General features: G+C 39.2%; 1 protein-coding gene across 1 annotated transcript; it reads right to left on the bottom strand.

Moving 5' to 3' along the window:
* Positions 1 to 828: 828 nt before the first annotated feature.
* Positions 829 to 13,036, bottom strand: DLK1 (delta like non-canonical Notch ligand 1). The gene is made up of 5 exons (XM_054400645.1): positions 12,961 to 13,036; positions 12,030 to 12,093; positions 11,502 to 11,632; positions 6,626 to 6,767; positions 829 to 1,570 (listed from the first exon to the last, which is right to left on the bottom strand). The coding sequence occupies exons 1-5, from the start codon at positions 13,034 to 13,036 to the stop codon at positions 829 to 831; spliced, it is 1,155 nt and encodes a 384-aa protein (XP_054256620.1).
* Between the last annotated feature and the right edge of the window lie 13,617 nt (positions 13,037 to 26,653).

The following is a 26,653-nucleotide window of genomic DNA, read 5'->3' as shown; positions in this document are numbered from 1 at the left end:
CACAGAAGCTGAGAACATCACCAGAGCTGCTCCTGCTGATGGGGTTCAGCACCAGACAGAGCAAGCAATGTATCAGGTCCAGAGTCCATCCATGGGCTCAAGCAAGGAGCCAAACAAGACAGGACAGAGACAGGACTAGAGCACAGGCTCAAAAAGTCCATCCAGCAGATGGGCCACCTACATTACATGTTTGAGGTTCATCCAGTAGGCAAATGCTGGAGATCAGCATTGCTGTAGTATAGGTCAGATAAGGACCAGTAACTCTGAGCTGATGTGAAATGAGCCTGTGGTAGTGGGTGGCTGAGGGCCCCAGCAATACTCCTCAGGGACCTAAGTAAATATATATAATAATAATAATAATAATAAATAAACCAGTATAAGTAAACCAGTATAAAAAAAACAGAATAACTAAACCAGTATAGCCCTTAAATGCTGTTTATTAAAGAAAAGCCTTACTGGGTAGTTCACAGGTACCATATTTGCCAAATAAGTTATCAACAACACAAAAGAGCTGCGATACCAAAGTTCCAGAGGTAAATTACTTTATATTTTACAAAAACCAGCTGCCTTGAAAAGAAAACGAATTAGCATTCCCTTTTCTTTAAGTTTTTATTATTTTTTCTCTTTTATTTTGGGGCATAAAAAAGTACTTAGCAGTAGAGATACATTGTATTTCTTCATTATCACTTCATTGTCTGCTCGTTAGGCCACAACACCAAGCCACAGGAAATGTACCCACAAACACTGAGGCCAGTCACAGGTAGTAAACTCCATCTATTCTACATATCACTATGAAAAGTTGCAAGTTGCTGCTTGTCTTTTAAGGGCCTAGATGGCAGTGTAGTTCTTAGTGTAATTAGTCAGTTTGATCTTCTCTGGGAAGATTATATTAACTGAGAGGTTTTCCCCATTGTCAGATTTCAGAAAAAAGTTTTTTTTCTTGCGTAGGAGATGGCTGTATTTGGCATTGGCAAGCCACATTTCACATTTTGAGAAAAACACAATTCCAGTTGTACCCAAGACAACAAGACACGTCAGCAAGCCCAGTACGACAAAACATATCACCTGACTTCTGCTCAGCAAGGGATCTGCATTTTGGATTGTTTCTTTCATTGTTATTTTCAGGATTTCTTGTTGTTGATGCACTGATCTGTGATGAGCTTTTAGGGGCGGCTTGTAATTCTGCATATGCTTTTTCTCTGTATTCACTCCAGAAAGACTTGTGTTTCTGCTGGGATATTTGCAGGTCAGACCAATGAATTCTGGCTTACAGATGCACTCGAATCCTCCCTGGGGCTGTTCACTGCATGTCCCTCCATTCTCACATGGGCCACTTGCACAGGATGTAATACGGCTGCTGCAGATCTTTCCCGTATAGCCATGGGGACAAGAACAGCTGAAACCCACACCAACATCTGTACATGTTCCTCCATTTTCACATGGATTTGATTCACAGTCATCTCGATCTATTTCACAGAAGTTGCCAGCAAAACCAGAAGGGCACAAACAGGAAGCATGGGGTGCAAAACCGCTATCGTCAATGCATGTTCCTCCATTCTGGCATGGAGAGCTAGAACAGGTAACAAACAGAGAGAGAGAATTAAGTCCAGAGAAAGAAGCTATCAGGAAAGAATGTATGTAATAAAAGAAGCTGGATTTATTTAGAAGAGACAATTCTAAATGAAATCCACTGAAGTCAATGAAGTTGAATCAAGAAGGAATTTGTTCAACAGCTTTGTCAATACAGGTTATAAATACCTTCTGCCAATGCTCAGGCAGGATTAATACAGCAGTATACAAATTCAGCCTGAAGAGCTGTGAAGGGATTTTAAATTTCAAGTATTTATTCAAATTAAGCTTCTCAGTGTTTTCATATGCTTAGAACTATTTAGATAAGCAACTGTTCATACAAGACTGAACAAAGACACCAGCAGCATGGTTTTCTTTTCCACCTGATTAATCATAAAGTAGTCTATGTATTATACTTGCAAAGCAAAACATTCTGCCACAGCAGCTAGACATAAAGCTGCTTGTTTTTCTTCTACCTTTCCAGTGCTCCACAAACACAAAAAATTTAGAACCAAACAGACACTTTCCTGCAAATTGTGCTGTTCTGACAAAATTTTCGTAAATATCATTACATTAAAAAATATAAATGGGATAATTTCAGTCTTGACAAAGGCAGTTGTAAGGGCAGGACCATAAGAAACCAAGTATTTCTGCAAACTCTTGAAGAACTTAATAATAGCCTGGTACTATGTTTAAAGTGATCAAAATTCACTGAGACACTTTTTTCACCTTTGCAATGTAACTGTGCCTCACTGTTAGGTGAACAGATAGCGTCACCCATCTGGCAGAAAGGCAGAAATGTGAAAATTCAGTAGAGCTCCACAACGTGGAGTTGGTCCTTTAGTTGGCCCTGTTGACAGCAATGGGATCCTAGGTCACAGGTTTAAAAATAACGCTCAAAACCCACTTTCATGGCAGCTCATCATGCATGAATAAAGCTCTTAAAGCTTACCTTCTAAAAATGAGTAACACTTGGCAAAGTTTACAACAAACCTCTCAGACAACAGTTTCCCTAATACTTATAAATCTCTGAAGATACACAGCATAAAACCAGTACATAATTGAAAAGTCCAGGCTGTTATTTGTTACTTTTTTCAGGGGAAAGTCCCTTGGGTAACAAACATTACAGCTTCATGGATGCTGACATTCCACATAGGCAGTAGCAGCAGCAATTGGCTATAATGGATTTCCATGGTGGGACGCAGATATTTAAGACAGAATAAGACGGCACTGTCAGCAAGTTTGCTGACAACACAAAACTGGGAGGAGTGGCTGACACACCTGAAGGCTGTACTGCCATTCAGTGAGACCTGGACAGGCTGGAGAGCTGGGCAGGGAGAAATTTAATGAAATACAAGTCTTGCATCTGGGAAAGAAAATCCCATGTACCAGAATAGGTTGGAGGCTAATCTGTTGGAGAGCAGTTATGGGGTAAATGACGTGGGAGCCCTGGTGGACAACAGGATGACCATGAGCTGGCAATGCCCTTGTGGCCAAGAAGGCCAGTGGCATCCTGGGGTGTATTAGAAGGGGTGTGGTTAGTAGGTAGAGAGAGGTTCCCCTCCTGCTCTAATCTGCCATGGTGAGGCTGCATCTGGAGTATTGTGTCCAGTTCTGGGCCCCACAGTTCAAGGACAGACAACTGCTTGAAAGAGTTCATCACAGAGCCACAAAGATGATTAAGGGAGTGGAACATCTCCCTTATGAGGAAAGGCTGAGAGAGCTGTGTCTTTTTAGCTTGGAGAAGAGAAGACTGAGGTGTGAGCTCATTAATGTTCATAAATACATGAAGGGCGAGTGTCAGAAGGACAGAGCCAGGCTCTTCTCAGTGATGTCCAATGACAGGACAAGGGGCAAGGGGTGCAAGCTGGAGCACAGAAGGTTCCATGTAAACACAAGGAAAAACTTTTTCACTGCGAGGGTGACAGAACACTGGAACAGGCTGCGTGGAGAGGTTGTGGAGTCTCCTTCACTGGAGACATTCAAGACCAGCCTGGATGTGTCCCTGTGTGACCTACTTCAAGTGATCCTGCTCTGGCAGGGCGGTTGGACTCAACAATCCTTCCAACCCCTAACGTTCTGTGTTTCTGTGATTCTGTTGATGTCTGGGTGACAGGATTCTGAAAGAGGTACAAACTAAGGTTGAGTTTCTCAAATGCCCAGCCATTACTCGGTACTAGCCATGATGGAGATTACACCAAGCACATCTGGCTTTACTGGGAACTGAAACACCTGGCAGCCATGCATCACGAAAGCATGAATATCATGGTAGAGGAATCATCTGCATATTTTTTGCTTCTTCCTCAAAAACTGTTCTGTCCTCTTATACTGTCCTTTGCTGTAGATGTTGGTGAGGAAAAACAGCTACTGAAAGAACAAACTGGACATCTGGAAGCAGTATTAGGAAAGTGAAAGGTGTAGCTGTCCATGGACTTTGACATAGCAGTTCTGGTGACAACTTGAGATGATTATTCAAACAAGGATTTTTCTACAATCACTAGCCACTGCATCAAATTTAGCAAAGTACAGAAGCTGCAGTTGTACAGTCCTTGAGAAAATGAGTGGTTCTGGCCTTCTTGGGGAGTCTAGCACCTTTAGGTTTTTTAGCTTTACAGGTCTCATGGAAAATCTGACAAGCTGGTTTGGATAAGACAATGCACAGATGTTTGAACCCTCATGGGTGGGCTGAATTACAGTACTTTAAGGAGGTAGGACATAACTGCTGGACAATGTAAGTATAAATTGTTGGGTTTTTTTCTGAACCTTTCAGAGTGTAAAAAAAAATTAAATAAAAAACAGTTAGGTGAAAATATGCCAAATTTTGAGAATTTATTCTTTATTACTGACACTGATGACACTGGCATTTGTCTAATTTTAATATGCTGAAATAAATAAGGTATTAATATTAATCTCCTTGAATACATTCAGTTTGAATTTATGGTATTTAATGCATGTTCAGCAAGGTGTGGTACATGAAGGACTAGTCATGGAAACATGAATGTACCACTTCTTTGCTTTCCAAATACTCTGCTTTCATTTTAGAATGTACCACTCACTGCTGTGCTTCAGAGCAGATACATCTGCCTGACTTTGTAAACAGACTAGAACAATCACTTTGATTTCTGAATTGACTTGGTTCCATCTGTGAACATTATCTTAGGAGCCAGTGGCAATGCTTAGTGATACCAACATTGGTAACATTATCATTGAGGTGCAGAGGAACTGAGAGGAAGTGAAATGTGAATGAGACGACATCATATAATGAGTTCTCTTTCCAGGATGCAAGGTACACTGGTGACAGAAGTTTAGCAGACACCAACTGTTTTTACTGAGAACAGTTGTCTTTTTTGAACTAAAACAGAACTGCAGAGCCTCCTTATCATTTTCCTGAAAAAGACACAGCTACCTAGAGAAAAAGGAATTTGTTTCAAGAATGTCATTTCCTTAAGAGAAATTGTTCACGATTTCCAGACTAGCTCATGTGCATTCAGTTCTAACACAGACTACCATCACAAAAATACAGTTTCAGTAATTTAAAACCATGAGGATTATAATGAAGCACATGGACCTAATCTGTATGTGATGTTATTTTGTTAATGCTATGCCTCACCTATTCTTTGGCATGGTTAATGTATGTCCTTATTGAGTTACTGAAAGATTTGCTCTACAGATGGCAATTAGACAAAGCAAGCTATTAACATCTCCTGTGTTAGGCACTTTCAAAGAACTTAAATTTCCTGTCTGTGAAGAGAAAGTCAAATCAGTGCAGTTATCTTATGAGGATGAAGGTAAACCCAGACAGAACTGTGTGACTATGCACAAGTAAAAACCAATGGCAAAGAAATTCCACTGACATAAAGTTGTAAGAATGGCAATTTTTGCCAGATAGTGAGCAGTGTCAAGGTTCCTCAAACAAGAGTGTACAAACATTCAGGAATATTTAGTCATAAGGTAGATCTGAATATTCATCATTAGCTACTGCTGAGCAAAAAATGAGCCAGAGGATACCAATATGGAGCTAGAGAGAAAGAAGGTAATCCAATAGAAAATGGTCATTTTAAGGTGGCAGTTTTACCAAGCTTGTGTCCATCCATATATGCTTATGGGATCAGACCATGATGAGCTAGGAGACAGGAGATACTTCTGGATTTCAATAAATCCACCAATTCACATTTTATTTAACTTTAAACTTCCTTTTTCCAACCAGTTCTACCAGTGATACTGCTGAAACTTTTCAATCTGTACCTATTGCTTCTTTCACTGGGCACCTCTAAGAAAAATCTGGGCCTGTCTGATTTGCTTCTCCCCATCAGATTCCCCCAGAACTTTCTCTTCTACAGGCTAAATAATCCAGCTCTTAGCTTCTCCTTATAGAAGAGGTGTTCCCATCCCTTAATCATCTTCATGGCTCTTCACTGAACTCACTCCAGTTATGTCCATATCCTGCTGTACCAAGAGCCCTGAACTGGACCCAGCACTCCAGATGTATCTCACCAGGGCTGAACAGAGGGGAAAGATCACCTCCCTCAACCTCATGACAACACTGTTCCTCATGTCCCACTTTCTGAAGAGAATGAAAAGCAATGGCCTCCCATACTCTGTTCAGGTTTAAGTGAGATTATCTCCTTCAGTAAAGTATGGACATACTATTATATGTCATTTAAGAGAAATGACAGGCTAGTGCACTGGATGATTTTATGAAGACAGCTTGTGCGTTGGCTACTGTTCTCTGTATATGGTTTGTATATGCAGTTATCTCTCAGTAGAGGTGAGAACACAGGAAAGGAGGTTACTTCAAGTTTCTTTACAAAAAAAATCAAGGGAAGGTATAAATTCACCACAACAAAATGTGCAAATTATCACTTCTGGTACTCAAGTTATGCACAAACTCATGCTGAAATATATGTAAATCTTTACAGAATGAGCAGATCAGAGTTGTAAACTTTGACGAAAAATAGCAGCAGCTAGCACAGAGATACTTCTACTTAGCAAATAATTCCGAGTAACAGTCAGTAGGAGTGAGGATTTTAACTTCATATTAGAAATCAATATTTACCCATTAATAATGCAGGGTCCTTTTCTGAGATGGCAGTTTTTTCCTGTAAATCCCTGGGCACACAGGCAAATATATCCTCCATCACCAGTTTCTATGCATGTTGAGTTATTGGTGCAGGGCTTTGCTGAACACGGGTGAATATCTGTTAAAAAAAAAATCCCAAAGCTCAATTAATCTAATGAATAAGTAAACAGTATATAATATTTCAAAGTACAGCTTTATTGGTCCTTCATTCTGCATTTCATAAATCCTGATTTGTTCCTCCCTCTGTTAAATGGAGTGCAGATCGTTCAGATATTTCAAGCACTTTCAGCTTGTTTCTCTTTTCCTAGCTCCCACTTGTAAAACACATTTGAATTGTTCCAGTCTATAAATAAGTAATATTATCAATAAAATATTAGCATGGGAGAAATAACTTGTACGTAGCCTAATTATCCTGTCACAGCCTTGACTTCTCCATGGGCAGAATTCTGATAAAGCAATCAGGAACTGGGAATTCTCCCTGCTCCTTGCCTAGAGCCTGTCATTATGTGCTTATGAACAAACATTTCATAGTAACTGAGATCAGAAAGTTACAAATAATGTCTTAGAATTTCATCTTTTAGCTGGGTTGCATCTAACCCTTACATAACTGTACCAGAAGAGCGAGCTGTATGAATTCTGGACCCAAAGTCACACATCTCATTTTCTTTACAATTTTCCTGTTTAAACCACTTCCCACTCAAATTAATACTAAATTTTAAAATAATTTAAAATGAACAATTGCATATTTTAGCCAACTAATGAAGCAGCTGCACGGAAGTGCCAACTGCAAGTTGTCTGATACTTTGTACACACACATGCACACATATACTTTCTAAGAAGATGAAAAGGGATTTAAGAGCATTTATATTTTACTTCCCAAAATATAACACAAAAGTTAGATAGTATCATGACGTACTGCAAAACTTTAAGCACAGCAAAACATTTCAACAGCCTTAGCTTTCAAATACCATCCTCCCTAGATAGAGGCTCTATTTTCTAATGTCTTAGCCTATCCCCATTGCAAGGCAACCACTTTGCATTCACTTTGCGTGTAAGCTCCAATTTTCACAACGACCAAAATAACCTTGAACACTTTCTGGAGAAGTGCTGTTTGCCACCTATTTTCACAAGACTTAGAGGCAACTAACAATACATGAAATTTGATGCAGGAGTGGGGAAACTCTCTTAAACGTATCTATCCACACACTGTGCATACACATATACACACACACATTACTTCCAATCACTTGTGTCAAGGATTTAATTTTAAAGCTCGTAGGGACATGCTCTTTTAAAACAGTCTCTAATAGCCCATTTTCTCGTATTTAGTCTACTTTATCTCTAGAAAGGACAACAACTAAGTCATTTACTTGCTTCAAGCTTTGACCAAGTCTGAGATGAGAATTCAAAAATAGGACAGTATATTTACATGTGTATTATGAAGGGTTACAATGATGCTACCAATTAATTAATTAATCTTTATGTAAAACTAAGTTGTCATGCTGCAGTATGAGAGGCAATCACTGACTGTTCTTAGAGGAAGGCACACTCAGTAACAGTCTGTCAGAGCAGAATATATAGACCCTCTTTCATGCCTGCCTAGCATAAGTGCTAGAGGCTCCTCCACCTGTATGCTCTTTGGTGATGTCTCACCAACACATGCCCTAAGCAAAGCAGTCAAGTGACATCTAGTACAGTATATTCCCAGCTTAGACCACATGTTGTTTTTTAGCCAAATTAAGCTAAGATTCAAGTGGAAAGTCAGAAGCAAGATGCCATGACTGTGTAGGTACAGCTAGGGATGACTTAACTGATTTAGCAAGGTGGAACATGACTGGGCTGACATTTTTTCTTGGAAATGAATTGACTAAACTGGTTTTCCCTTTGCTATGTTTGTCCCAGTGTTTGATGTGGTACCTGTTCTTATACTGTGTAGTGTATACCAGAGAGTTGCAGAGGGAAACCCTGTGCTGTGCAATCTGATTCTACATGTTCATATACTTGATTTCAAGACTGTGTTTCCAGAGAATGAGAAGATGCCATCACACTCAGTTAGGCATGATGGTGCACTCCACTGCAAAGAGGTTAACCAGCAGTGATAACACTCATATCAACTCTTCTTTAAGTGTCATGTTTGTCTACAAAGCAAACCACTTGGTGATCTAAAACTACTTCAGAAAGGACCTTCCATGATACAAGCCAAGGAAACTAACTTTTCTAGAAAACAGAAAAAGAGACATCACCGCTAGTCCAAATCATCATTTTTTTCCCCCTCCCACGCTTAGCAAGCAAATGAGCTGCTGAAACTATATCTATATTTATTTACATTGATGGCCAAATGAACTTCAAACGCTCCTGCAATTTTCCAATTCCTATTTTGTCATCCTTGTGAATTCGCATTTGCTCACAGTTGCTAATATAAAGAGTGGCTATGCCAGAAATTCCCTGGCAAATATTACGCTGTCTATAGTAGCAAAAGGAAGGAGTTTCAAGAATACCAAACTGCAATACTCACAACGCCCTCCTCAATCTCCACAGAAACAACAGAAATTTGCTTTCTAACCTCTAAGCTAAAAATTGTCTCCAGTAGCTAAAAAATGTCAATGTTATATGCGTATGAAAAACATAAAAGCTGTGGCCTGCTCTCATTAGACACAAATATTTTGTATTAGAAGAAAGAGATAGAGAGTCTGGTATTTTATGGTAGGAAATTGATGGGGTTTGTATTTCAATATTTAAAAAACAATTATGTATGTATGCCAGTGATCCCCCAAAGAGCAGGGGCCTTCCAAAGCCTTCCTTTTTCCTAACCTAATCATGCTTCACTTACTGGTACCTGTTAATGAGTTATAGCAGTGTAATTACTCTACACAGATTAGAAACTGATACCAACTTTTTTGGAAAATGAGATCAGTGGCTGAGCAATTAACCCACTTCAGGTTTCACTGCCTTACTGGGTCAGGATGACAATTTGTAGCAACCTTCCAGTACCAAGGAAAGGAAGATGCTTCTCTTGATCCCTTGTGGCAAAACAATGCATTTAGAGTAGGTAAGTCCACTGAGATGAAAGACTTTCAATGTAACATGTCCCTGCAGATGAAAAGATGGATATTTCTTTTTTTGGCTGAATATTCATGGCAGCTCTTCATGGAAATCTAGATTCAAAGTGGCAAAGAAGACTAAGTGTTGAGAGCAAGAATAGTTCCTGAACTTAAGCAAGGGATATCTTTTCTTGCATTATAGAACTATCTGAATATGTTTTTAAATTATATTTCTCATAGGTACAGTTTCCAAAGTATCCTAACTACTAGTTGCAAAGTGGGAAAGTTTACAAGGTGCAGAATTGCAAACATATGTTAAGTGTCTCAAAATTCAGCTAGGCAGCTTGGCTTTTAAATGTATGCACAGCTTAAAAAAGTTATCTTACAGGAATCTTTAGGTGTGAAGATGGTACCTTTAAAAATCTGGTGCTTTGGAACAATTGGCAAGAAACAGAACCGAGCCTCCTAAGGTTGCGGGGTGTGTGTGTGTGTCATTCTGTCTAGCTTTAGGTATCTAGGATTTTAGATATCATGGGACTGTAGATCATGGACAGCAGAGGGACCCACTCCTCCCCAGTAATTGTAATGAGAACCTAGATGACTCTCTGAGGTATTAAGACATCTGTAAGAGATGTTCAGAACAACATCTCTGAAAGTTTATACACATCTGCACCACTGCTACCACAGCTCTGGCAAACATACCAGGAATAGTTCCGAGCAACTTGATCCAGTTGGGGATGTCCCTGCTTACTGCAGAGGGGTGACCTTTAGAGGTTCCTTCCAACCAGTGCATTCTATGATACTATGATCCTAAGCCTGTCTATGCTTATGTGTGCAGCTGGTGAGTATGGGCTGCAAAACCTGATGAGAAGCTGAAGAAGTATTGAATACCAAGCTCCATGTCACTGCAAGGATGTGAACTATCTGAAACCTTCCAGGTCTTTTAGTAATTTTGAAAATTTTATTCAGCTCAAACTGTGTCATCATTAATTACCCTTTTGAGCATCTCTGCATGGGAGGAATAGAAATGTGCTTTATAAATTCTAAACTGTAACAAAAAACCCAAAAGACATGAAAAAAAATCTGACTCTGAACACCTGTCTGTTTCCAGCTGCAGCTACATGGGCTGAACACACACATGTTCTTGGATGCTCATGCAATTTCAGGCTCCTCAGACCTCTTTGGCTCGGCAGTGGACTATGTCAGCCAAAATAAACCATCTCAGCAAAGGCTAATTCTTCAGCTTGATTATGCTAACCTGGCTTATTCTGACTGGCAAGGGGTGTGAGAGTGCAAACAAGGACCACAGCTGAGAGGAAAGTGGTAGTCTGGTCAGGCAGAGCTTTTTCTCAGTTATACTAATGCTACTCCACCGAATCATCACAGGGTTAGCAAAGAAAGAAATAGCACAATGTTGTCCTTTTCAAGGAGTGTTAAGAAAGCTGCATATATAATGCAAATATTACATAAATATTTATGATTATTTAAAACATACAAGATTACTTGTATTTCTATTGAAAATGCTTAAATGGCAAGGGAACAGTTATTTGCTGGCCCTGTCCATGACAGTGTTTAGAACAGAACTATGAGTTTACTCTTTGCTTGCACATATGCCCAATTGCAAAAGAGATTGCATGATCCTGCCTAAATTACTATAAACCACCCTGATTTACATGCCACTGCTCAGAACCCCCTTAGTATCTGGTGCTAACATTCAATCTTTTACTTATTCAGAGGACTTTTGCATGTTTCCAGCACCAGATGGGGCTGTTTCGCCTCACTTCCTCAAGGACAGGAGAGGATGTGCAAACCTATGTCACAGAGGCTGCCAACCCAGCCCTCCTCACAGATGCACTGCCAGGGCTTGGCACAGCTGCCGTGCAAACACCCAGGGAAAGGAACACACTGATCACAAAGAGCACCCTGCCAACCAGGCTGACACCTAAAAGAGACAAAAGAGAAGACAGAAGCATAGTTTACTTATAAAAAACTTAATTACAAAGATATTCTACTTTTTTTTGAGGCACAGTATGTAAATTTTTGGATACAAAACTGGACTATGCAGCACATTTGAACAAACAGATACCATCAATGCTTCTGAAACACCAGGAACAGTGTATGTGAAGAAAACTACTTCATGCAGTGAGAAAATAAATGCTAATTTGTAAAGACTTTTTTTACTGGGAAAAGTACCTATCTGTCTATGCTTTACCATTCCAGTTACTGTTCCATATTTTCAGAGGGTCAATCATTTCAGCTTCTGTCTGTTTTACCAGCAGTATAAATTATTTAAACTCTCCATTCTTGTGGTAACAACCCTATTTGACAGATCTGTTTACCTGCATTCATTGGGAAATTCACAAAATCCATTCTCTGGGTGGCAGCCAGTTTTACAGTTCATGCCTGGAAGAAAGGATTTGCAATATCAAACCAGGAAAATCAGCACTCAGAAAAAAAAACAAAAACAAACACACCAAACCAAACCCAAACCCGTCATATCCTATATACAGATCATATTACTGATGTTCTAAAAGAACTCAGACTGCATAATGTGCTTCTTTTTTTTTTTTTTTTTTTTCCAAAGACATTTTGCACCATAAAATTTTAGGTGAACTTAATCTGGAGCACATCGCAGTGTTTCTATAGGATAAGTGAAAGGACATGAAGAACTAACTGCAAAGAACACGAGGTGCATGTGGTATGACCATACAATAGTCTGAAAGGGAAATACCAGAACAGATGTCATTTCACGACATGCCACTCCAAGTAGATTTTTTTCAGAACTACCTTAAGAACAAAAGTGCTTTTAGTCATAAAAGAAAATCCTTTTAAAACGACTTACAGTAAAAGTGTGGAATTAATTTCAACCCTCCGTCAGATTAATAAAACCACCACCACCAAGAAAATCACCATTTTAATTCATGCATGAATAGCGTAAGCTACAGAGATCTCAGACACGGAGTTTTGTTTTTGCATCAAGCAATGCTCCTCTAAACCACCACCGTTAGCCACCGACAGGAGAAACGAGCCTAGACAGAAGTAGAAGCAATAGAAAAGCTTCCTGAAGACAACCGGCACCATGAGCCGGAGCGAGCGCTGGGGGCTCTGCCCTCAGAGCCCCCCAGGGGAGCTGCCGCCGCTGGCCGCCCAGTCCTGCCAAACTCCGAAAACTTTCCCAACTCGCCTCCCCTCCCCGCGCGAAGCGCCGGGGAGCCGCTGCTCGCCACCCTCCCACCGCCCTGCTCCAGCGCTGCCCGCCGCGGGAGTTACCTGGAGCTGCGGGGAGGACGAGGGGCAGGAGGCAGCAGCAGCAGCAGCCGAGGAGCCCGGCGGCGCCCAGCCCCATTGCCGGGGCCGCTCGGCGCAGCTCGACAGCGAGCGGAAAGGCAGGACCGCGCACCCCCCCGCAGCAGGAGGAAGGAGGGACGGCGGGGAGGGAAGGGCTGCCCGCTCCTCCCGGCCCCCGTGCTCTCCACCCGCCGCTGGGGGACCTGCTCACGGGGCGAGGCAGCCACTGCCCAGCCTTGCCGCTGCTAGCCCGCGCTCCTCCGTGGAGGCGGAGAATGGAGCGGGGCACCTTGCGTACACCGCTTTGCGCGGCCGCGGGCAATGGGAGGAAGTCTGTAAGGGCGCGGGAGAAGGGAGTTCTAGTGGGGGTGTCAAGCACGCCCCTTAACTGCGTTAAAACTTACTCCAGCTGTCCACAAACAGGTAATTTGGGGGTTGTCTTCAGAACTCTGAAGACTTCTTTCCTTAGTCGTTCCCATCAGAGCTCCATATTTTTCAGAAAAGACACCAGCAAAGGCAAGGAAGGTTAAATATTTTCTTCATTAGACTGAAGAGTTAAAAAATCCCAAACACACACACATCCCCTTCACACACCCAACCCCCTAAAAGCTACCTCTAGCAACCAAGAAACATATCAGGAAGAAACACTTCACCATTACTTCTGTTTTTTATCCTGTGACTGTTCTTTCCTCATTTCTATCTTTCCATTCTTCCTCTGAGCTGTCTCTTACGGAAATAATCCAGCTGTTTCTTATTCTTTACATTGTTTCACGTTATTTATTTTCTTTTAAAGAAGCTATGCTTGGGTTTTAGGATTCGTGGGGGACCTGTTTGCTGCTTGCTCATGTAGTGCTTTCTTCCATCAGCCCTCATTTACCACTTTGCATTTACATGAAGCAACTAGAAATCTCTATGATTTGCTACAAAAACTATACAACCATCTACTTTTCACCTAATTCAAGATTACCTGACTCGAAATGCATACACTGGAAAGCTCACATTCGCTTCAGATAGCCCATTAACTGGTATTCAAAGACAATGATGTACTTAGATTGAAAAACAAGTAATGCTTGCTTTTAGTTTTGACCAAGAATGTGGGAAGTAAAGGGCAGAAAAAGGAGTGGAGAATGAGAGATGGGTTAAAAGACAATACTTTGGGAGTAAGGTGTGAGAGGTAAACACTGCTTCTTCAAAGCTCTTCAAAAATTTTGGTACTTGAGATAAGCTACAGCTGACAGGATGCCTTTTCTGCCTGACTTGCTTTCCTTTTAGTAGTTAAACTATGTAATGTTTTGAAAAGATTACCTTGCTGTCACAGGTTTCACTGTAAATCATGAGGCTGGCCAAGTGTGAATGACATTCTAGAAAAGCAAAAATGTGGAGTGGTAACAATGACTGTTTAATCCTTTACTCTGCCCTTCTGTGAATTTGTGCTTTAATAGGACAAATATTAGCAGCTCTTTGTTAGTCTGTTCACTTCGCTTTCATCCTGACCTTAGGTGTTTGTCATAGGTCCCTTAGGTCAAAAGCTCTCTGCTTGGTGATGTAGAAGCCTTGTTATACTAGACTTTTGCTTGGATATTTTTTTTTTTTTTGATCAAGAGATAATCGAGGTAGTTTAAAAGCTTATGTATGTTCTGTGATTTCAGTGATATTCCTATAGTATAGTAGCTTGACCAACTGGTCAAATGAAGAATTTACTCTTTCTGCGTTCTCTCCTACAAATTTCTCCTTGCGTTCTTTTTTTTTCTTCAGACTTTAAGAGTGGAGACTTTGCAACATTCATAAGTTTTCTCTGTACACTCATCACTGTCAAATTGTCTACCTTAATTTGCATTGTAAATATGTACTCTGACATACGATGACATGCTTCTTTTTTTCTGAGTCAACTACTGAATATCAACTGTATTGTCCAAAACTGACATCTGATGAAAAAATCATTAGGAAAATCTTGTTCCCACAATCCTATATATTATATGCTATAATCACCATTGTGAACATTGTGTACTCCTTTTGTCTTACTTGTTTTTGAGGCTTTTTACATTTTTTTTTTTTTGCATAGATATACTGTCAGGCAAAAAAAATTTTTTTTAGAAAAAAAACTACTATTTACTCTTCTGTGTCTCAGGGGTACCTCTTGGATTGCTGAAATAAGGACAAATTTCCATTTTCACGTCCTTTCTACTTACTTCAAGAGCTCCCAAAACAAAACTTGATAATTTTATTTCCAAGAGGTCAGAATCTCTTAGCAGAGTGGGGTCTGTCCAACATAACCAGAATCTGTTGGAAGAGAATCTGCCCAGATACTAATCCAAAAATAATTTGAAGAAACCCCAGTGTTCTGTAAATCTAGACTAATTCTCTTCTCTCCTTCCCTCACATGTGAGTAAACCGAACTGCAAATCATTTTTACTTAGGTTGTTTGCTGCAAAATTCACCCTGATCCGAACCTCCAGTCTTCACAATAATCCTTGAAAATTATAGTACCTGTGTTCTGGCAGATCTTAGTGATTTTTACTGAGAATAACCTTAATTAAAAAAATAAGATTTTTGAGGTCTTTGCGTTAGAAATTGGAAAGTAAAGAACCTCACATGGTACTTGTCTATGTATGGAGATCATCCAAGGTACTAACAATTCTACTAATTTCTTTACTTAAAAATAATTTTGAATGGTGAATATAGACTGAGGAGTGATAGTCTAGTTAGCCCCCAAGAGTCTGTCATTCTTAGGAAACAGTTTTATGGAAACCTTAATAGATGAGCTTTGGAACTTGTAACAGGAATCAGGTCATCTAAGACACTGACTGCAACAACTGGATCCAGGAAAAAGTCTTCATGGATTCTTGTCCAGAAATCGAGATATTGTTATTTCATTTGTTCCAAGAAAATGACACACAATAATCCTGTGTTCTTAGGTGGTAGTAAAGGCTGAGCTGCTGAGAAAAGCAGGCTGTTGATTTAGGCTTAGTAAGAAAATCCTTTTCTACATTGACCATAGAAAGAGTGTACATCCCCTCTCTGCTCAGCAACATGCAAGCAACTTTGCAAAGTCTGCAAATCTAAAAGCAGCAAGGAACCCTTGAAGTTCTGCCAGGCTATGAGTACTCCTAAGTGGTGCCTGTTTATCTACCAACATAACTCCTTTTGACTGGCAAGAAGTTCAGTCAAATTTTTACTTCATTTTTGCCGGCATCAGTGAAAAGAAATACATTAAAAAGTCATTAATACAACTCTTAAGGGTCTCTGCAAACTCCTGGTAGCTAAAATCTGAGGCTAACAGCAGGGTCATGTAGAAACTATATGTGAAAGAGGGAGAAATAGCTGTGATTAATTTGGGCTATCCTTACACCTATTGCAAAGTGAAAGAAGAAAATATCAGTTACAAGGCAGTTCCCTCTCCCTGGCAAAGAAATGATACTTTGTAAATGAGAGTATCAGAAACTCTATCGTTATCAGTGGAGAGGTTTATCCTTTCTCCCTTGAAGGCATCTCATCAGCCATGGATATTCACAAGCATAGTTCTAAGGTCTGTTAGTTGGGTTTACAAGTTTGTACTCCATGCTGGTCTCTGTGGATCGCATTGCTCATTAGAATAAAGCCCAGCAGGTACAGCTGGAGCCTTATGGAACTATTTTACAATTCTGATGTTAGGCTATCCCATCCTCCTGTGTAATGGGACAAGACAGGCTGAGCTAGCCTACAAGCTTGTTGGGGTTGAGCAGAACATCCTCTCTCTCCTTTTGTCCTAACCTCCTTGCTATGTTCCAGCTGGAAAGTTGCATTTCTGCCCCCATTTACTTGTGTCCCTTATGGCTCTTCAATGAAAGTATCCTTCAGTGACTGTATTGACAGAAGACTGACAAGAAAAAAAAAATGAAGTTATTTCTGCTGTCATTTTACCCAGTTCAAGAACTGTTTCTGCCCTTACAAAAGGCAACAGGTCTGTAGACTTCAGTGGGGAGTAAGGAATCTTGTCCAGCACCTTCTGAATCAGGGCACATGAAGCAAAGCTTTTTCTGCACAGAATAGATTTCACTACACACAAAAATAGCATTTGTCAACAGTTAGCTAGAGATTGCCAAAACATTTTTTATCACAGTAGCTTTTTCCTATTGGAAGAGTAGCCAGAGTGTGTGGAGCTAAATCTTTTACCGGAGTTAAAGCCAAACTCATTCCCTTGCCTAGCACTGAAAATCCTCATAACCTCCCTCTCTGGCTATTGACAAAGCAGTAGCTCAGTGCTATCTATCATCCCATTACAGAGAATTCTGCCAGCTGTTTTAGAAAATATGTTACATCAAATCTTGCCCACTCTGAAGAGTGAGGCAAAGCTTTCAGCACTAGAGATGTTTTCCACTGACCGTAGTCTTGATGAAAAAAATGAATGCAATTTTCACCTTTCTCAGTGTTGGGAAAGATTTTGCTATCTCTGAGATCATAATCTATCTGTTTGATATTGTAAAGAATAAGCCCTAAATGTAGAAATTGGAAATATTCAGTAAGATTCTACATTCAGAGTTATTCCACTGATAGATGTATACACCTAACGATTAAAATGCAGGGTTAAAAATCACTACATAAAAACTAATGAAGACACTAACAAAATCCACTTATTATTCAAGTAGTTTTTTTCCACCAAAAAAAAAAGAAAAAGAAAAAAAGAAAAAAAGAGAGCAGAAACATATGTAGCATAGGCATAAGGTAAAATAAAATATATTCAGAAAATATGATTCTCTCACTAATGCAAACAAAAATGAGATCCTAACTGAAGATGTTACAAAAGAACACATTTAAAGCAATCTAAGAAAAGATATAAACGACATATTCCAAAGAACTGGAAGGGTATCACTATCATTTTATATAGTACTGGGCTGTCTGTACTTGAAGTGTAGAGTAACGTAGACAGGTTCTTTGAAAGGCAGCTTGAGAATCCTGGAAGGACTTTTTTTAGTCTGAAAAGAGATATGGAATGTCAAAAAGTGTGAAAACAGGAAAGACAGAAGTGCAAAAATTTGTAGTGGGCAGAAGTAATGGGCAGAACGTTAGTTGGAAGAAAGATTAATTTAGGATGGATATATAGACATTTGTTAAACACTGACGTTGATAAGACATTAATACATTTTGTCACTAGAGGCAAGATAATTAGATGTCTTTAAGGAAAGGTTAAGTACACTTACAGGAAGATGAATACAAAACCATCATCATTGCTTGAAGGAGGTATTTGGTTTAGATTATCCAAGATGTCCATTTCAAAGATGTAATTTCTGGTCCTGCAGTATCTCTTGGTCAGGAAAATGTTCCTTTGCAAACTGATGCTAAAAACAGACTGAATCCTAGGATTTTTAAAGGGTGATTGACAGTCTGACAGAAGTTAATGATAGCAAGCAATTTTGTCGTGTTATGTGTCCAACATGTCCCACATGCTTTACCCACTTGGAGATGAAGATAACATCCAGTTTATAACTCACACCACCTTGTTATATTCTATTTTCCTGCAGTGTGAAAGATTTGGTGCAGTGAATATGCACCTAAATTCTTAATAAACAGACAGTAAACAGAACATTTTTGCTACTATATTAGTGATATTGCATTTAAAAATATTGTAAAGTACTTTCCTGAAGCTAACAAAGTGATTTTACTTCCTATATGAAACATAACTAGACCTGAGACTTCATTTCAGGGCAGAGGCTGCCTGTGTGTACACAGGAGAGAAAGCAAGAGAGGGAGAAACTGCTGCCCCATTAAGGCTCCATGTTCTTATGGTTCTCTGAATTTCTGAATAAGTTATTCTGTCTTTTGGCTGAAAGGGATATTTATAAAGAAAAATGGTCAGTTTGCTGTGAGATGGACATTTATCAAAACAAAGAGTTTAGTTTTAGCCACATGGACTTTGAAATGCCATAAAAAATTATGTACCTGAGAGAAGGGACATTCAACACTGAACCACTGTTCAAATTTTATGAAAAATTGTCTACATATGGATAATCCAGAAAGAGAAGGCATTGCCATATATTTCTCAATGTGTGTAGAATCTACTTATATATTATCTTTATAATATGTAATATATATGTGAGATATATATATATTTATAAATATATAATAGGGATAATGAATGGGAAAACAAACATATACAGGGGAAGTATATAACAGAAAAAATAAATGCACAATTAAACTTGAAAAAAAAAATTCTCAGTACAAAACAGAGGTACTCTGGCAACTTACTAAACTTTACTCTTTGAAACCTCTACCTCTAGTGTCACCAGATACTAATACTTTTGACCTAAACTGGGATATATAGAGGTGCCTGCTGGTTTCAGAGCTTTGAACTGGCCATGATGGAGGCTTTAGGTGCTTGCAGTAGCCCAGGGAAAGGTTAATGTTTGGCAAAAAATAAATGAAAAACAATCCACATGCCTTTCTACACTCATTACTGCTGTCAGGATTCTAGCTGCTATTCAGTCTTTGATTTTGTCTTAATCTCAGATGGAATTTTTGGCTAACTACGGAAGTAAGCTGTTATTTTCACTCTTAGTATTTTCTCTCATTTTGTGCCATTTTAAAGAAAAGATGCTGTGTTTACTTCCATTGTATACAACTCCTAACAGATCCATTGTTGTTATTTATATACGCTCACAAATGGGTATTTATTGTCTGCTGTTTCCTGTAGCATGCAAAAAGTTTCCGGTATTTTTTGTTTTGTCTTCTAACAAAGAAACCAGAACTTTCCTCTAGTGACTTTGTGTTTTGCTGTTAGTGTGTTAGCTTTTCTTTGGTTTATTTTTTTTTTCCCCAGTATATATGATTATTTGCTCAAATTCCTGTTTTTGTATACCTGTACTAATACCAGAAATCGGGGTAGCTTAACTCTGTCATAGTCCCAATTCAAAGCTTTTGTTTCTGTTCCCTCCTCTTGCATTATAAATGTCACTATGTGTTGCAATTCTTTCCTTTGCCATAGTGTTTCTAATTAGTTTCTCTGCTGCTATTTGTTTTAATGTGTCATCCAATCATTATGGTTTTATTGGTCTTTTTAATTATAATGTTAAACTATACAATGAAGTCTAAACTAACTTCTATTAGCATTATTATTTTTACCTTGCATTTTGTCTAGGTCTATTTAATCTTTATTTTGTTACAGGGTATTATGTATGGTATGTACAGGATATGTAACCATCAGTTGAAAGTGATTGATTTTGATAAAATTTCTACTCTATCAATGCATTTTTACCTCCTGGGTAAGGGACACATGAAGACACTGCCTCAGGAGTATTGTTCCATTTGTACATGTGAGGATAATATTGGATAACAAGTGGGTGCCACAAAAATAATTATTTAGGAAATAAAATGCACACAGACCAGGAGGACTGTCTGATGAATAATGAAGCAGAGCATGCCAGAAGCAGTCCTGTTTGCCATAGCCAGAAACTCTTTTCCTCAGTCTAGGACCAAGGACAAGAAAAATAGAGATTGGCAAAATGTCAAGCCTTTATAGAAATGTATTATTGCAAAAGACATTTTCACAAAGCTGCCCAACCTCTTTCCCTTGGTTTACTTTATGTCTCAGCTCTGCATTTCCCAGAAAATCTTTCTTCTTTCTGCTCTTATCTTGAAATGAAAGAAGGAAAAATGTTAAATAAAACTACCATAATAATATATTTTAAATTATTCAAGTGGGTAAATACCTGCAATTTCTGTGTCAGTCTTAAGATGTTCTATGACTTTGGAAAGACAATTTTCAGTGAAAGATTTCCAATGAAACAAATGAACTACTTCAGTAAATCAATCCAGTACTTAATACATATTAAGGTAGAATGCTCAGCAATAGGAATGATTTTATCTAACATGGTTTGAGGTTAAAATTAAAAATTAATTTAGCAGGAATGTAACTGTTGTTATACCTGAAACACCTCTGTTCCTTAGCAGTAAAGATTAAGTAGGTGGCTGAGGCAAGACTGAATTAGCTGTGATTAATTTTTCCCCAAATCAGATATAACTGATAAGATTTTTGCAAATCTAATAAAGACAAATAACTTGAAATGCAAGAATGAATTGGTTTTTTTTCTCACTGCAGTGTATGCTGAGCTCCAGCTATTGTGCTAGTTTGCTGTTGACTGTTTCACAGTAAGAAAAGCTGAAGTGCAGGAAGGAAACTAGTTCAAACTCACTCATGGTAAATTCAGTCAGGTATGAATGGTCAGGTCTCCTCATCCCCATTTCTTTTTACTGTATTGCTACCTTTAGAGTTAACCTCAGACTTGGAAAGAGGAAGAAAGAAATTAGGGAGGAAAAAACCACAAGGATGTATTCAGTACAGGTAATGCTAAATACTGGAACCAAATACAGAGTTTCAATGCATTCTGAATTTCCAGTCCTGATGGTGATTGACAAAGGCAATACTGCTTCTTTTGTCAGAAGTGGGCACATTTTCCATTTCACAAACTGATATGAACTATGGATTTTAAGAATCATAGAATCAGTCAGGGTTGGGAGGGACCACGAGGATCGTCTAGTTCCAACCCTCTGCCATGGGCAGGGACACCTCACACTAGATCAGGCTGGCTAGAGCCTCATCCAGCCTGGATTTTCTGCTGGAAGGTCTGTGTGCTTACATTCTTGAAATAGTCACTTTTATAGGCATTCTTTATCATCTTTTTTTCACTGCTACTATGAAATAATGTTAGCTAGAAATTGTTCATACTTGCAGACCTTCTATAAACTGATTAGATGTTTCATCTACATATCATTTGTGAATGTTGAATACATGAACAAGTATTATATTTCTTCTCTAAGTGCAATAATCCTTAGGCATTTTGTTCAAAAGTGTGATTTTCCATCACTATTCCCTTTCCATCTTCAAAAAGAAAGGTGTTACAAATCTTTTGAGTCCTGCTCTCTTGTGTAATACAGTAACACTGGATAACTTAGTTCTCTGATTTAGTAATGTTCACCATTACTCTCATATTGATTTTGATTCATTCTCCCTTTTTGTTTACCTTGTGAAATTAATTTTTTTGATGGTGATACACAGAGGACACAATAGGGCTTTGGGAACTGGAAACAGAACAAGGAATCTATCATATATTACGCAATCACTGGCTTGCATTTTGCTTAATATGTAAAAGCCTCTAGTGGGAAGGAGGAGAATAAAAAATCCTTTTAACTGATGCACTGGAAAGCAGTGACAAGCAGATCTGATGTGAAAGATACAACAATCCTCTCAATTACATTTACATAAATGCAGAAAACTACTGATTTTTTTTTTCTGATACAACAGTCATATCTTATTATTTTATCTGCTTGTGTCTTTTTTATGTATTTGTGTCTTAACTATATGGCTGTCTTAATTTATATGTCTTATTTGAAATGTATAAATTCCTTAGGTCAAGAATTGCCTTTTTATGTTGCATTTCTGAAATACTAGTCTTTGTGACAGGTCATATTGACAATATCAAGACAATTTAATATTTTTGTTGCATTAAATATCTTGTGACTGTTATCAGGACTGTGATCTCACTGCACAGGGCACCGTACGATTATGGAAAGGTACACTCTGAATCAGGAATCTGGCCAGCCTGATCTAGTGTGAGGTGTCCCTGCCCATGGCAGGGGGGTTGGAACTAGATGATACTTGTGGTCCCTTCCAACCCTGATTCTATGATTCTATGAAATGAGAACAACAGACCAGGATACAGCCACACCCAAATAGCATGACCACTGAGATCTAGAAAAGAGTACACTATCCCCAGGGCTCTGAAGGATGGGGTTTTCTTATTGTTTCACCATTTGTATCTATTGTGGAAAGTATGAGTCTGTACAAACCCTGTGCAATGGTATATTAATATATTATTTTTGAGGCTGAGAAGTCAAGCCTTCAGCAGATAAGAAATGTAAGAATTAAGATCTGTATGCAAAATTAATTTGGCTTCCTGTGATTATGCTTTCTAATTTCACCTGCAATCTCATCATTACATACTGTGTTTTTTTCATGGCACATCTGCCTGATTGAGTACTCACCTTTTAAATAGCTTCTCAGTATTTTGTTTACTTATTGTGGCTCCTGTGTCTTATCTCCTGTGCTTTTCAAAACCTGTTCCAAAGACAGAGTTACTGAATGTTCTCTCAGATTTTTCATGCTGTTCATATTAACATCCAACATCTACACAAATAGAAATGAACATATTTTTAGAATATCTTTGTAACATAAGGCTGGAGTTGTACATCCATTTTATATCTGGAGGACTGAGGAAAAACAGAAATTAAAATAAATAGTTCCTACTTGTTCTGAGTTGCAATGGAAGAGTTTTTTTCAGGCCATTTAGCACATTAGATATTCAAAGCACAGCTCTCACAGACATGAAAGGCAGTGTTGAAAGCACAACACCTTATCAATTCAGGCTCAAGTGAGAGATCTTGATAATGAGTAAAATGTAATTGCCAGACCTGCATAGTTTGGCTCTAGTGACATTACAGTCAACATCATGGAGAGAGGCAGAGTAGAAGATAATTCTACAGAAGCTTTACTTTCTCCTTCTACTTCCCTCTGTAGACACCTAACCTGCAGGCCTGCAGACTGCACAATTTTCACAGCATAAGCGTAGCTCTGTTTCAAATTAGGCTGTTCCCCAAAACTGACCCCTTACTCCTGTTGCAATAAAAAGGCATGATCTTTAGGCTGGATGCGTCTTTGAGCAACTTGTTGCAGTGAAAGATGTCCCTGCCCAGAACTGAACACAGTACTCCAGGTGGGGGGTCTCACAAGAGCAGAGTGGAGCAGAGAGGCAGAATCACCTCCCTTGACCTGTCAGTCACACTTGATGCAGCCCAGGAGATAGTTGGCCTTCTGAGCTGCAAGCACACATTGCTGGCTTGTGTTGAGTTTCAGCTGACATGCCCCCAAGTCCTTCTTCTTGGTATTTAAGGTCCCTTCTATCTCAACCATTCTATGATTCTGTGATTCAGCTCATCATCTGATACTCATCTCCTTGCCTAGCAGTCTTGGACTTCCTCGTGATTCAGCTCCCACCTCAAGAGTCTGCTTACCTTTATCAGACTTCTGTCTCATCCTCTTCTTGGACGACACCTTACTCCAGTCTCTGGATTGTAGCATACAGAGCATAAACAAAACCTTGTTTTCATCTTATGTGGTAAACACTAAGAATTCTCTGTTGTGATAGACAAATAACAGTCTTTCAGGGGCTTATGTCTTATTTGGAAAACAGCAGACATTCCTAAGGAAAACAGGAAGCATGCCTTGAAGGAAACAGCAGCAGGTCCTGATAAACTACATTATCTCTGCTCTGTACCATGGAGCTAGGGTAAAGTGTGGGAAATGTTTAAATTTTTTAAGATTACCATAATTTTGGCCTGGCTCCATGTCAACTGTATCCTGAAACTTGCAAATGTTTTGTGAATTCTGGCTGACAATAATTACATAAACTTCAAGAAAATACTTTCTTCGTGCAGATGTCTGGCACACACAGTTCCAGCTGGAATAGCTACAAACTTAGAATAAGTTCTCATTTGTCTGAAAGTAAGGTTTCATGATGGAAAGTGTCTTGTAAGTGTAAAGGACAGGAAATGTGAAACAGTCCTACCTGAAGCCATTAAGAGTGGCAGAGTGGGTGTGAGATAATGGGACCACAGCAATAGATGATGACGTGTCAGTGAAAGATTATTAGAGAATGCACAAAAAAATGGGAAGGAAAAAAGGAGGAAAGAATAAGAAAAACTGTGAGGAAGGAGAACAAGACTGGAACAGTGAGGAAAGCACAGGAAAGACATCATCAGAATAAGTCAGTTCTCAGCAGACATACTGTTTCACACTCCTCAGGGGGCTCTCAGTGGGACATCCACTTGTCCCACTACATCACCATGTTTCCCAGTTATTCCACCAGCATCATTTGGCTCAGCCATTGTTGTCATATCATTGCCTTTGCCTCAGTAGTGTGTTTCCCTCTACTACCCAATGTTTTCTTGGAGAAGAGATCATCACTGGTTCCTGGTAGTTGCTTTCACTTCAAAGCCCTTGTCTTCACCCTCTGAGCTCATAGACAGAGGCATCTGCATTCCCCTGAGCAGGCACACAGGCTCCGTGCCTCCCCAAGCGGTACCATGCCTCAGGGCAGATGAGGAAGGGAACTTGGCTCAGTCTCACAGAAGCTCAAAAACACATCCATGCTCACTTGTGCTGCGATTTCTCTTACACACCATGCAACAATGAAACTGAGCAGGAGTGGGATGACCCATTTGTACAGTTGCCATGACAATATGATACCCAGTGCAGAATGCTGCTCTGAGCAGCCTTGCTGGTTGGCAGCTGTAGGCTGACAATAGTCTAAAGAAAAAATAATGCAAAAGAGTTTCCCATTGTCATTGTACTGCACTGCCTTGACCCCTGCAAGATGAAGCTCATCTGAAGTGACAAAGGTCTACAGCTGCAAATATAACATTTCTTTGAAAAGGAGGTTGTTTGGTTACCTTGCTTTGTTTTGTTTTTTCCTGAGAGGGATTGGATGAACAAGATGGGAATTTATTTATTTGAAATTCTAAGCATGGTATTTTAATTTCTAATGCTAGCGTAATGCTGTAGATAAAATGCACGAGGAAACCAACAGAGACGTATAGACATAGGGGCAGAATTGTATGCCCTTTGCAGCAGAAACAAAAAGAAGCTGCTGATATCTGTTAGCAGATGCAGAAGTCTGATTTAGAACAGTGAATAAAGACTGTTCTCTATCTAAAACAGATGAAGATAGACAGTGCTTGCTCTCCCTACCAGGAGCAGCTACTACTGCTGGTGCAAGGAAAAATACTTTACCACTAGCTTATTATCCTCCAGAGATAACTTAGCTTTCTTTAAAGAAATATTGGCTTCTCAAATGCACATCACCCAAGATAAATACCTTAAAGAGCTTTACTTAGTCGAGGCATTTTCCATATTCCCCACTTAATGTTGCACTTGCTATGAGACATAGGTGACATTTGTCTTTAATTTTGAACTGTACTGTTGAAGTGTTTGATACACTTATTATTTTCATTATTATTATTGATGAAAATTCATATTGCTGTTGAACTTAGGAATTCAGTTCAAGGGTCTTGCTCTAATGAACCAAACTCTGTATCTACTGCCTGTTTTTATTTAAACTTCTATGCACATTCTTTTCAAAATGCACGTCAATGAGCAGCGAATATACAATGTGTCCCTCTAGACCAGATGTCATTTCTTTCTGTTCTTCAGGAGATTTGGGGATGTATATCCATTCCTGTCACAGGGAGGGATGTGCTTAGCAAAGCTCTACACCCTTGACAAGAGGAGCTCTTCGAAACAGGTGATTTCTCTGTGTAATGTTGTTGGAGCAAACCTCCCTTCCCTCTGTGTATTTCCTGTTAACTGAATAAGTTTGGCTCCCCTTGGAATCTTTTGCCTGAAGTGGCTGAAAACAATGTCAAAGCAAAGTACTGTACACAAATTCATATGAGAGGTGAAACACCAAAGACTTGCACACAAATTTCTTTATATTCTACATTATTTTTGCTCACCAGTTGTGGCTGGCACTTCAAGAATACAGAGCTTCTCATGCACCTTTTAAGGGAATTCCTTCCTGAAGGAATTTTCTATTTTGAATATCAGGGTAAATGGGAAAGATGTAGAAAGGGATTAGCAAATTTAGATACT

Source organism: Indicator indicator, chromosome 4 (genome assembly GCF_027791375.1).
Source record: "Indicator indicator isolate 239-I01 chromosome 4, UM_Iind_1.1, whole genome shotgun sequence".
NCBI classification, from domain to species: Eukaryota; Metazoa; Chordata; class Aves; order Piciformes; family Indicatoridae; genus Indicator; species Indicator indicator.
The sequence above is the reverse complement of the archived record's forward strand: the minus strand, read 5'-3'. Positions and strand labels throughout refer to the sequence as shown.

Excerpts from the sequence above, each read along its gene's own strand:
- DLK1 (XM_054400645.1), bottom strand. The coding sequence starts at position 13,036 with ATGGGGCTGGGCGCCGCCGGGCTCCTCGGCTGCTGCTGCTGCTGCCTC. Across the intron at positions 12,094-12,960 it reads CGTCCTCCCCGCAGCTCCAG|GCATGAACTGTAAAACTGGC; the intron begins GTAACTCCCGCG and ends CCTTTCTTCCAG. Across the intron at positions 1,571-6,625 it reads GGACCCTGCATTATTAATGG|CTCTCCATGCCAGAATGGAG; the intron begins GTAAATATTGAT and ends TACCTGTTCTAG.